Source organism: Sciurus carolinensis, chromosome 2 (genome assembly GCF_902686445.1).
Source record: "Sciurus carolinensis chromosome 2, mSciCar1.2, whole genome shotgun sequence".
NCBI classification, from domain to species: domain Eukaryota; kingdom Metazoa; phylum Chordata; class Mammalia; order Rodentia; family Sciuridae; genus Sciurus; species Sciurus carolinensis.
In genome coordinates, this window is record NC_062214.1 from 9881050 (window position 1) to 9893295 (window position 12246).

General features: G+C 56.8%; 1 protein-coding gene across 1 annotated transcript in view; it reads left to right on the plus strand.

Moving 5' to 3' along the window:
* Positions 1-11914, plus strand: part of Nfatc2 (nuclear factor of activated T cells 2) — a 116324-nt gene extending 104410 nt beyond the window's left edge. Inside the window, 1 exon segment of the mRNA XM_047540288.1 lies at positions 7751-11914. Within this exon segment, the coding sequence (XP_047396244.1) occupies positions 7751-7806 (56 nt within the window). The 3' untranslated portion in view covers positions 7807-11914.
* Positions 11915-12246: the final 332 nt, after the last annotated feature.

A 12246-nucleotide genomic window follows, 5' to 3' on the forward strand; every position in this document is an offset into this window, starting at 1 on the left:
TGGGCTGTGAAGACACCAGGGCTGTCCTCAGTGAAGCTGGGACTTGCCTTTCCTACCTGGGGAACCAGTGGCTCCGGGTTATCCGGGAGGAGGGGTAGCAGTGAGGGTCTGCAGGCTGGTTTGGGCCCTGTTAAGTTTGAGATGCCCAGTGGGCAACCTGACCATCTGAGTCTGAAGTTGAAGGGCGCTGGTCTGAGCCAAAACCATGAATGTGGCCACTGCTGGGATTGGGGCCGCGTTTCAAGGCCCCCAGGGGAGCTGTCCGGCAACACCTGTGCTCGGTTTTGTGCGGAGCCAGTCTGCGGGGCAGGGGGGACGTCCAGAGAGGTTGCCGCGTGCGCCCGCGGTGATGGAGAGTGGGTGCTCGTTTCGGGAGGTGACCTGAGACGCAGGGTCCACGTGCCTCCTGCAGCAGCCCCAGGGAGGAGAGGCGAGGTGGTCCTCTTACCCCAGGGCTCAGCAGCCTGGAATCAACCCCGAACAGCCAGGTCCCGTGGGCGATGCAGCCCTGGGACTGCACCTCTGCCAGGAAACCACCAAGCGTCCTCCCTGGACGATGAGGTTTCGGGCGCTCCCCTCCCTCCGTGACAGGGCCCTAGTTCACGGCCCATGCCGATGGTGCTGGTCCCCGCACCACACCGAACCCGGATCCTGCTTCCTGGTCACACCCACGGCATGAACTCTGGCCTTGTCCTGTGGCCCTTCAGAGGGGCAGGGAAGGCGGGTGTCTCAAAGGCTCCATGGGGATCTAGAGATGGACACAGAGAAGGCATTTCTGTCAGACCAAGTGGAAGAGAAAGGTCAGGAGAGCTTATGAAATGACACCCCAGGCCTCGTTCTCTTCAGGTGTTGCCGTCGCTCTGATTGGGCAGAGGCTCTAAAAAAAGCAACTGTTTCCCCCTGGTATTGACAAAACGGGAAGAAAAGCGCAGTCCTGGGAATCAACGTGCCCGCTGAGGCGCGGTTGCTTACGAGAGGGGAACAGGCCCGCTTTGGTTCACATGGAGGAAGAGGCGTCCGAGGGTGTCCTGTGGAGTGCGGCTTGCCTTCTGACCCCAGCCGAAGTCAGCCCTCACATGTCCTCTCTCTAGATGGCCGTGTGTGCACCCGCACGGCAGGGGCCTTGGTCTAGCTCACAGTGGCCGCCCACGCCCGTCACCTTAGCCTTGCAGATGTTCGGAAGCTCAGAGATCCCATGCTTATGCATCGTCCTCGCCTCAGTGATTGCTACCCTGGTCGCTGGGTTCACTCTGGCACACACTTTGAAAGGATGCAGAATTGGGGCTTAAGTTCCAGCCCCAGGGTTACGTGCGCTCCTGGGTTTGAGCGGCTTGGAGACCCAAGGTGGATGGTTTTGCTGTGAGTTGAGTTGGACTATAATAGAGATCAAAGATGATTTTTTTTTTTCTTCTCAAAAATGGTTTTGCAAATCTTTTTCAGAGCTGATAGACACACACCTTAGCTGGATACAAAACATATTATGAAACAGAATGACTGTGATCTTTGATCCAAGAAATCAAAGTTAAAGGTAATTGTTATCTTCTGCTTCTCCTTTTGTTTTCCAGCTGTGTGTTTTCTTAACTTTTTTTTTTTTAAGTAAAAGAAAGCTTCCCAACCTGAAGGCCTCTCTTCTCCTCCGACCCTCCTCATAGACACCCTTTCCTGCTCCTAAGGCCTGGTCATTCTGGGTCTGTGAGGCCGGTCGGGAGGAGAAGGGAGGTGGCCTTGGGGAAATGCATGCTCTCCCAGGGGCTCTACCCCCCTCCAGGATCAGCCTGCAGGGACAGATTCCACCAGGGTGGGAGGCTTCGCACAGGGGACAGACTGCAGAGTGGCCGGGTGGGCAGAAAACCTAGCGGGCAGCACGGGAAGCTTCCAGTCAGCCCCCTCCGTTCAGCCTCCCAGGGTCTCTGTGCACTTGGGCATTCATTTGCTGCTCAGTGTTTGGATGTGAAATCTGCCTCTGGAACTGAGATCAGAGCCGTGGTCTCCATGGGGCCTGTCACCCAGCTTCAGTAGCAGATCTGCCTTGCCTAACTGTGGCCGTGGGGCCTGTGCAGAGTCAGGTGGTCAGAGCAGGCATCACAGGCTGGGGGAGGACGTTCCTGAGCCTTCTGTGCCTCAGCTTCTTAGATGCTAATGCCGTTGCCAGCCTCCTGCCATTCTAGTTAGGACACATTAGCCAGCAGTGCAGCTCGGGGACACCCCATGTCAGCCTGCTGGGTAGTGTGCCTCCTGGCTTGCTGGTTTGTGGCTTTCCGTGGTCCCTTTGTCGGGTGAAGAGGCTCTATTATCTCCCGGGCCAGATCGAGGAGTCCTTGGTGGACTGACTGATGGCCACTCAGAAGCCACACCCACAGCACACCCAGAAGAGTGGACAACTCAGAACCTGTTCCCCAGTGGACGGGGCCTGGCCAAGCTGTGCCCACGTGTCACAGCTCCCCAGTGTCATAGCGGAGCCTGAGCTGGAGGGCAGTTGCTCCAATGTCCCCCACGGGGAGTGCCGAACACCAGCAAGGGTGAAATGCTGCGCCCAGGGCCGCTCCTGCTTCTCCTGAGGGCTTCACGCCGGGGACTCAGGGCGTTAAGACAGGGCTGAGCACAAGCCACCTTGGAAATGTCAAAGCCCAGTGCCGTTCTGTGTGTTTCTTGGGCCTGGAAACCACAGCAGGCTGGCTCAGGCTGTCAGCTCATCCCCGTGCCCATCTGACTGGTCCCGACTCTTCAGAGCCCACCTGCCACTTGGGCCTGTCAAGGGATTTTTATTTTCACTGAGCTGCTGCAGTTAGGCCTGGTCAGGCTCTTCTGGAAAGCTCTTCTCCAAAGTTTCTGAGTGCCCAGGCTACACAGAGGTGGCTAGGGGGAGAGGAAAGGCCTGGAAGTCACTTAGCAAAGGAGAGCAGAGCCTGGGAAAGGAAGGCGTGGCCTCTGGTTGCAGCCTTTCAGTTCTGAGCAGGAGTCCCCGGGAAGGCCAAGGCCAGCTCCTCCTCGCCTCCTCGCCAGTGGACAGCTTAAGCCCGGGTGCTTGCAGAGTAGATTCCCCCAGGGTAATAGAACAAGGCAGCAGAGGGCGCTTCCTGTGCTTCCCGACACTGGCTCATCCTGCCTCAAGCAAGGAGGCCTCAGAGTGGGGCCACAGGTGGAGGTGGGCAGCGGTGATGGGCAGGGACCCTGAGCCCCTCTTGGCTCTCGGTCTTGGACTGGCCTAGAAGCAGCCTCCGCGCTCCCGTCTCAGCTGTGGGCGTGTCTTGGTGACTGTGGCCTTTGTGGTTGGGCACTGGCTCAGGCTCTGGTGGGCACTTGCATCTTCTAGCCAGATTGTGGGACGTGGAGGTTTAGGAGTGAGGCCACGTGGGCCCCTGGCTTCCCGCTTGCTGCTTTCTCAGGGGATGAAGTTTCAAAGTCAGCCTTACGGGGAGAGGGCCCACAGAAGAGTCGAGATCTGCGTGCCTTCCACGTGCAACCCTGAGCAGCCGTCCAGGGGTGCACGCTGGGGACCTGTGCTCTGGTGGAGACCGGGCAAGTCAGAGACGCCCAGCAGAGTGGGCTGCCAGCAGAAGTGGGTCCTGCTTTAAGAAATGACCTCCTGGCCGCCCCAGAGTCATCTGATGAATGACACTAGTTGAGACTTTGGTTTCCCCAGATGGCTGTCCCCCAAAAGTAGGCGGGAGAACACCCTTCTTTCCTTTCTTCTTTGCCATGGGGATATAATTAGGGGCTGGCTAACTACAGCTCCTGGGCCAAGCCTGGCCCCAGCCGGTCTTGGGAAAGGAGCCTGACTGGAGTCCAGCCTTCGCTGAGCTACTGCTGTTGCTGCTTCTGCACACAGAGCTGGACGGTTGGGGAGGCGGCCACAGCACCCCCAAGCTAAAAGCATCACCTGCCTCTTTACAGAAAGGACCTGTCGGCCCCTGGGGTAGCCTCTTATGTGGGCAGCCACTTATTAGAGTGTGTATCTTCTCATCAACTGTCATTTATGCTGGAATAGTGCATCATGCTTCTGGGTTTTAAGAAAGCCTGGAATTTTTAGACCCTTGAAATCCGGCCATCTTTTCTGGGGCAGCCTTAGGGGTCAGGCTTCCAAGTCGCCCTGAGGTCATAGACCCATTTGCGCTCTCCCGGTCCTGCCAGGACCACACTTCTAAGGGTGAGAAGGGTCAGCTCTCTGGCAGAGTGGCCACCACCAGGCTCGGTTCTGTTCTGAGAAGGCACCACTACGTCAGGCGGAGCTCCTGCCTCACACTGTCCACGTGCAGCAGCACACGGTCCCTGGCTGTCCCCTTGAGTACACGCAAAAGCCATCGAGGATGCTGCTGCCCCAGAAGAAAGGTGGCAAATACCGCCCTCATGGCACGGTCTCTGGCTAGTTGTGAAGGTCGTAGAGAAAGTGGACCCTGGGTTCAAATTCCACTCCCCTTCGCCGGCTAAGACGAGTGGCTGGCTCTGTTTCCCCCATCTGTCAGAAGAGGGCGGTCACTACGTTGCCCGGGCCGGAGGGCCGTCCGAGGCGAGGTACAGGCCCAGCCCACGGCTCCGGAGAGAGGTGCAGGCTCACATTCTTCTGCAGAGTCGGGCTCCCGGAGGGTAGCCAAGCCCAGCTCATTTGCCAGTTGGATGACAAAGGAAAACCAGTTCCCCGAAAGCAAGAGACCCAGCTGATGGTGCAGGGCTCAGAGCATACATTAAGCACCTGCGGTGAGCAGTGTGTGCAGGCACAGCCGGGATAGGTGGAAATTCAGCCCTTGCCTCTGAAGGCAGCAGGGGTGGAATAGGAGGTGCTTCTGAGAAGAGGTGGCGTTGGAACAAGCGCAGGAAGGAAGGTAGAGTCGGACGGGGCGGGATCTGTGGAGAGGGCATGGCCCCAGCAGGGGCGAGGCCGGAGGTGCGGGAGCTGGCGCAGGGGAGATGCCGGAAGCATGTGCTGGGGAAATAAATGGCTTGGACCTCAGAGTCAAGCCTGGGGCCATGCCCAGCTCTGACAGCGAGACCTGAAGCATCTAAGCTTGTGTTCTTATTGCTAAGTGCCACTGGGTCCCCTGTGTCCCAAGGCCCGGGATTCGTCCAGGCGCAGGAGCATGTGCAGCAAGAGTGAGAGTTGCCAGAGTGGAGGGGACCAGGGGACCCAACACACCCGGGTGACAGGAGCCTGCGACTGAGCTTTGATGATCTGGGCGAAGTGGGATCTGATTGGGACCAGGACAGAGGGTGGCGGTGGCCCGAGTTGGGCAGAATGGAAGCCGGTGCCAGGGGAGCACAGTGCATAGAGGGAGACCCCAGGGGGTGAGGTCGCAGAGGGCACAGGGAGACCATGGGAAGCGGGGGAGGACGGACCCAGGGCAGGATTTCTGAGTATGGAGAGCTTACTTAGAGGGACAGGACGGGAGAAGGGAGAGAAAATACACAGGAAGGGGGAAGTGACAGGACTGAGTGGGGACTGTCCACCCCTGGGAAGATGAGGTCCTGGTGGACAGGCATCATGGGATTGATTCCAAGGCCAGCGAGGGCCCCTGTCCCCAACAGCCAGCAGACAGGAGACTTGGGTCAGAAAGCCCTTCTGGGAACCGGGAGCCCAGGTCTATAGTCTGACCTGGCTCCACCGCCACCACCACCTGTTGACGTTTCTGTTCTAGAACTTTTTCCTTGTCTGCAGCCAGGGGAGCAAGCTGAGGTTTCAGAAAGAAAAAGTCTCTACCCAGAGAGGTTTCGCTGGGGTCTGACGTCCAGAGCCGCTGGGCCACCCCTGCAGTGACCGGCTCAGTCAGAGCTTCTGCTGAGCTTCACCCCCGAAGGTGGCTTTCCGACAGCAGGACGGATCCCGTCCCAAGGGAGGGGAAAGCGCCTTTGCCTGCAGGAGAGGCTGCCCCGCTCCCAGCCCCCCGCCGCCCAGGCCCTGTGATCCGAGAAGGGCACGGCCCTGTCGCGAGGCTGCCCGTGGTGCCTCCAGCTCGGCCCAGGGCTATTTTTAGAAAGCCGAGGCTGTGGAAAGTTTCCACTGAGGATCGGCTCCTGGTTTCCTAGGTTGAGAAAACAGGAAGGCTTCAGAATCCGGGCTTTGAAAAGCTGCGCGTGAGGCTGCCTGACCCCCGCCCTGCCATTCTGCTGTCACTGCATCTGCAAAGCACCCTCAGCTTCTCTGGCCCGCAGTGCCGCGGGGGGTGGGCCTGGGTTCCTCCTTCAGTTTCCAGTTCAGGCCCCTGGGATCAGCTGGTAGCTGGGGCACGGTGTGTGCCCAAGAGCACTGGGTAGCTGCCTGAACTCGCCCGAGCTCCCGTTAGTGGAGCCGCTTCCACGGGAAGCGTCTGTTCTGAGGTCGCGTTCCGGCCCTTGAACGCGCAGCGCCACGTTCTCACGCGCACTCTTCTGCAGACCAGCGCTTGCTTAGGGCCCGCCGTTTCTTTCCTTGTACCACCTCATCCAGGATCCTCAGCAGCCCTAGGAGGGAGCTGGTAGTTTTAGATACAATTTACAGATGGGGAAACTGAGGCACAGAATGGTCCTGTCACAAAGGCAAGGTGCACAAGCAAGGACACAGCCAGAGTGGCACTGCCACCCACCGTCTGACACCGGCACCCTCGCCCTGCCCAACAGCCCATCCAGCCAAGTGCCCAGATCCGTGGGGATGTTCCCGGCCAGCTCAGCAAACAGGGCCCAACACGGCCTCATGGCCCCACAGGCTGAGCACCCTCCAGCTGCCCTACAAGGAGCAGACTCAGGATTCCTGCCTTGCAGATGGGGAAACTGAGGCACAGCGAAGTCACACCTCCAGCCAGGGGACACGAACCCCCCTAGCCGACTCTTCAAAGCTGTGCGAGTTCCCCGCCCCTGTCACTGACCCACCCAGGCAGAGATCCCTACCCCTGTCACCGACCCACCCAGGCAGAGAGCACCCAGTACCCTGGAACTTGGGGGCCAGCTGCACCAGGGAGGCGCTCTGGGCAGCTCTGGACACAGCCCCTGGCCCCCACCAGCTTCCCACCTCCAGAACTTCAGGAAAAGGCTGAGATGAGGGCCCGGGGCTGTGGGAAGAAGTCAGGGTCAGAACAAGGGCAGGGAGCGGCCTGCCTTTGAGAAGCCCCAGAGGGTCTCGCTCCTCTCCCGCTCCCACCCAGGACCAGTCAACACACCGGGCCTCGGGGCTGCGCCGCCCAGGAGTGTTCATTTCTAAGGGTGCTGACGGGAATCTGTTGGCAAGATCCCCGTCCCGGGATCTCAGTGCCCTGCTTCCTGTGACCTCAGAAACCCTTCCTAGAGGGAGCAAAGAGTTGGCCAGTGCTGGCCTCGTGCCCCTAGTGCCCCTGAGTCCTTAAGGGGTGAAGAACTCCCAGGGTCCCTCCAAGGACACTTTCGACCTAAACCTCACAAAATGATCCTTCACCAGCAGGGAAGATCCTAGTTGGACAGCAACGAATAGAAATCTCACTTCAGTTGATGGCTGGTCACCCGTTTGGACTGTGGGGTTCCCACCTGCTGTCTGTTAGGGGCCCCCCTATTCTCATGAGGCACAATCAGGTACTAGGTATTTTCTGTAGGTAGTCATGGAAGGGTCTGGGTGCTCCATAGCACAAGGTGTTCTGACCCAGGAAAACACAACATGACACAGGAAGGCGTTTCTCACGTTAAAAAATTGCCAAACGTGTCATCACGGAATGACAACGCGTTTTTTTAAAAGTAGCCTGATGGAGGTTCTGGAAAACTGATCCGTGTTTTCGTGTCTCATCTGCTGGTCTTTTCTCTTCCTTTTCTTTTATAGTCAATGAAATTATCAGGAAGGAGTTTTCAGGACCTCCCGCCAGAAATCAGACGTAGACGCAGCCACCGCAGCAAGACGCTTCCAGCCGGAGCCGCTCGGAGCCTCGCCTTCTGTCTCTCTCTGCACCTCCCGGCCAGGGGCCACGTGGGAATCGCGCCCGGCCAGTGACTGGCACAGGGGCTCCCCGCCTGACTCTGGAAACACCAGCGCACCTCTTTTGAATTTTAAGTCCCAAAGAGCATCCTGGTCGATCTTCACGGTGACCCATCAAGTGCCTGCTGACCAAAACCACCTTCTGAACGCTAGAACTTGCCTGAGACCTGAGTGACCGGAGCTTGAGGGGAAGGGCTGGGGACAGAGGTGGGCACCGGTGGAACCCCGGCCCCTGCGTTCATTTTTCCAGGAAACAGCTCCTGTCCCTTTGGAGGGAGACAGGTTCTCCGAGAAGTCAAAGGAATGTGGCCTGAGTCTGGCTGACCCTGAAGCACCCACACCCCCGTAGCAGAGCCGGAGATGGGACCGCCGTCCTCAGAACTTGCCTCACGTCTGGGCCACAGCGAGAGCTTTATTTTGGAATTTTCTCCTTCCAAAACAAACCACCTTGCCCAGACAAGATCACCAGTCACAACTTCTCGGTGTTGTGACGTGTACATGTTTGTTATTACTTTTTTCTCAGTTTCAAAGAGCTGGCCAGGGAGGCTGGAGGCCGAGCCTCCCTGGCCAGCAGCTCTCCACCCTTGCTGCCCATGACCAGTGCTGATGCCGAGTGTCCCGGATGGGGAGCTGCCGGGCCTGCTGCCGCCGTCTACCCTCTGCTCTGGAGACCCCTCCTCTGTCTTCCTACCAGCCCCTGCACTTCTCAGTGAAGTAATCAGGGAGACCCTCCAGGCTGTGGACTGAGTGCTGAGGAAGAGGCAGAAGGGCTAAAGCAGCCAGAAGCAAGGCGCAGGATTTTTGTTCAAGACACCCAAGCACAAGATGAAGCAGAAGGGTCGAATTCCCTCTGTCCAAAACTTAGAGTGAAACGGGGAGCCTCAGGCTCTGGCTCCACAGGTCATTGGCGATTTTTACCTGAGTCCATTTAAAGCTCCTCTTGTCCCCACAGTGCTGGCCGGGAGCCCCGTCTGCATTAGCAGAGCGTCCCAACGGCAGCAGGCCTGTGATCCCCAGTGCTTCCCTCTGCAGGGCACAAGCGGGGCCCTGCATGGGGTTCCTCCACGGCTGCAGCTTTTGCAAACGAAACCCTCAGCTTTCTTGGCGGGTGTTTATCACACAAATGTGTATGCTTGCATTTATTGCAGGCACCCAGGGCAAGCTGGGTCTTCACTCTCGGCCATTCAGTTGCTTCCCTGGCCATCAACCACGAAGTGGGAAGTATCCTCAGCACTCTTCAAAAGACTGTGCTCAGAGGGTTTTCTCAGTCCAGTCTGCCAGGGAAGGCCTGGGAAGAAAGCACAGCTGTTAAACGGCCCTGGGATTTTCTAAGTCCCTGCTGTCTTGTCAAGGTTAGCCACGGGTAAGCCTTCCTGAGCGTGGCCAGGTGTGGCTGGTCCTCCCCACAGAGGACCAAATGCCCAGTCTGTGCTGTGCACCCAGGGGTGTGTAACTTCTGGGTCTCCTGCGAGCAGCAGACCTGTTCGCCCACTGCCTGCAGAATTGGACAGAACTCCCTTTGAACACACAGAATGCCGGTAAGAAGCCGAGGGCTGCCCCAGAGCTTCCACCATGCTAAATTCTTCCTCCATAACACAGAAAGTCCTTCTAGCAGCTTTAGCTAGAGAATTCCCTCTCCAGCAGTACTCACTCCGCCAGGGCAGAGTTACAAGGGCCGGGTAAGTGATAGCCTGTCACTTGACCTGGCTGGGAGCCATTTTTCTCTCATGAGGGAATCGGGCCTTTCATCAGTTGTCTGAATGTTCTACCCAAGTGCCTTCCTGTCATTGTCACAAAGGAGCTCGGCTTCACCGTCCGCGGGTGAGAGAACGAATGCATTTTCCATTGACCTTCTCGCCACGAGCGCGAAAAGGGCTTCCAGGAAGCTCAGACATGCGTGTGTGCGTGGTGCGCGCGTCAACCCCTCTTTCTCAGAGACAGCTGGACACGAAGCATTTTCTTAGCAACTGTACCAAACAGGAAAGGAAAGGGAAGTGTTCGTGTAGAGACACAAGCAGGCCAGAGAAAGTGTATCCGGAACCGGCGACTTCAAAGGTGGTGTCCGTCGTAAACGCCAGGAGGAAACTTGGCCAGGAGCGAAGCGCTCGTGAAACATTTTCAGCAGGAAAAGAGGCAGTAAGATCCTCTAAAAGGAGGAGAAAGTAAGGGCGCCTCCGTGGGAAAGATGGCATGTGGCAGGTGTCAGAGGGACCCCAGGCAAGTCGAGGTGTGTACGTGCTGCATCTTGTTCACGCACGTTACGTCGCGCTGCAAATCTGCCGAGTTGCTGAACGTACTGTTTGTCTAAAGTTTGCAAGTCTTCCTGCATTATCCAAAAATACTGCTGCTTGATAATATATACAGCAATCCAGATTAATTAGTATGTTATTAAATTTTATTTTCTTACCTGTATTTTTATGCTTTTTTATCTGCCCTCAAAATATTGCACCCCTGAATTAGAAAATATTTATAAACGGTCTGAAATCCTTTTAAGTGTCTCTTTTTACATATATGTTGATTTTTTTTTTCTTTAAGAGAAATGATGTATTCTTGAAAAATTTTGTAAATCATTCCAGGAAACAAACCAAAAACCCTACTTCTGGGCCTTTGGGGCACACATGTAGCAGGAGCCAGCACCTCAGCACGAGAAAGGGGACAATTCTGTGGACGAAGAACCCATCCTTCACTTGGCTGAGACTGGTGCTTGCTTTCTCGAGGCCTGAGCCTGGGTTTTGTCACTGAGAACTGTAAATAAATGATCTAGAAGGCAATTTTGACTTTAAAGCAACAACAGACCCCCTGCTTTGCACCGTCACGGAATTCAGAGAGTTCCTACTGATGGGACCCCACATACAGGCTGATCTGGAGAGAGTGGACCAAACCGGAGTCCTGGGAGGTGACCCTGTGTGCACTGTCCAAGGACCTCCTCGGTTTTCCCACTGACGTAGCCAAGGATGAGTGGATCCGGCTCCCTCCAGGAACGTCGGAGCACCGGCCACTGCTGCAGACCTGCATCCAGTAGCCAAGACATGTCTCTCAGCAGGCCAGCCTCCGCCAGGGCTGGAGCTATCCCACGGGCAGATGGGAAGCTGATGTGTTCTAAGCGTCACTTGGGACTGAAGGAGGCTGAATCTGCTTATTTTCATGTCACAAAAACCACTTTCCCCCTGCTTCTGATTGTTTGGAACTGGAGACCATCAGGGGTCCACTTAGCAAGCGTGCTCATTCCTCATTTACGAGACGCACGGGGGTTGTGACGTTCTTGACAAGACGGGTAACCATTCCCGAACTCATTTTTCTGGAGGGATAGCCCTTGAGGGACCTGTCGCATCTTGATCTCGGGTCTCCCAAGTGGGAGTTTCCCTGCATTCCAACCAAGTGCCTGAAGGAAGCAGGATCCGACCAGGACGGCAAAACTCAGCTTCCCTCCGCTCGCCCAGGGCCCTCGAGTGATAGCCAACGTCACCGTCTTAGTTCACTTTGTTAAAAAACAACATCAACAAAACACCCTGATGATTGGTGAGCGGGGTGCTTCCCAAGCAAGCCCCTCCAAAACTGCAGTGGGGTCCTGGGGGCTGCGGGGTCTGGTTAGCTTCGTTCTCATGCAGCCACGTGCAGGCCAAGCTCCCCTGCCAGGTCAGGTCGGGTCGGGTGAGCGCAGATGGTGCTGCCCGCGTGTGAGCAGGAGCTCCCAGCGCTCCCGCCGGCCTGGGCAGATGTGGCCACGGGCCGCCCGTCCAGCCTCCGGACACCCTGGCAGGGCAGCTCCCTCACCACCATGGCTTCTGCAGCGCTCAGAGGGGAGAAGGTGTCGGGTGGAAACGGGGTTCTCCAGCAGTGCGGGACTGGCAGGTTAGAGAATCCCCATGGGTCGAGGGGTTGAATACATCACATTCCTATGCAAAATGGTTTTTAATCTGCAGTTTAATGTAGTTTATTTTTGCTATATGTAAAGTATTTTTATACGGCTTGTATTATGATAGTTTAGCAATAAAATGGTTGAGAGCAGCAGCTCCTTGGGTGTCTTTGTCTTTGGAGGGAGCGCTGGGTGGGCACCGTCTGCACGGCAAGGAGCGTTCCTTGCACACATGTACCTGGCTCATTTCTTCCTCCTCTCAGCCTGGGACGATGGTACTGTCCATTTTAAGTGGCTCCGAACCTTTTGCCCAAGGCGGTGGAGCAGGGAGGTCCAGCTGGACCCGATTCTCCCTGACGGGGCTCCTCTGACCTTGCTGTCTCTGGACCCCTTCTGAGGCAGAACCCAGAAACGCTAGATTTATAATGTCACCCTCAGAGCAGCTTCTAGGGGCCCCAGAGCATCTGTAGCTAACAGGACTGAGCCA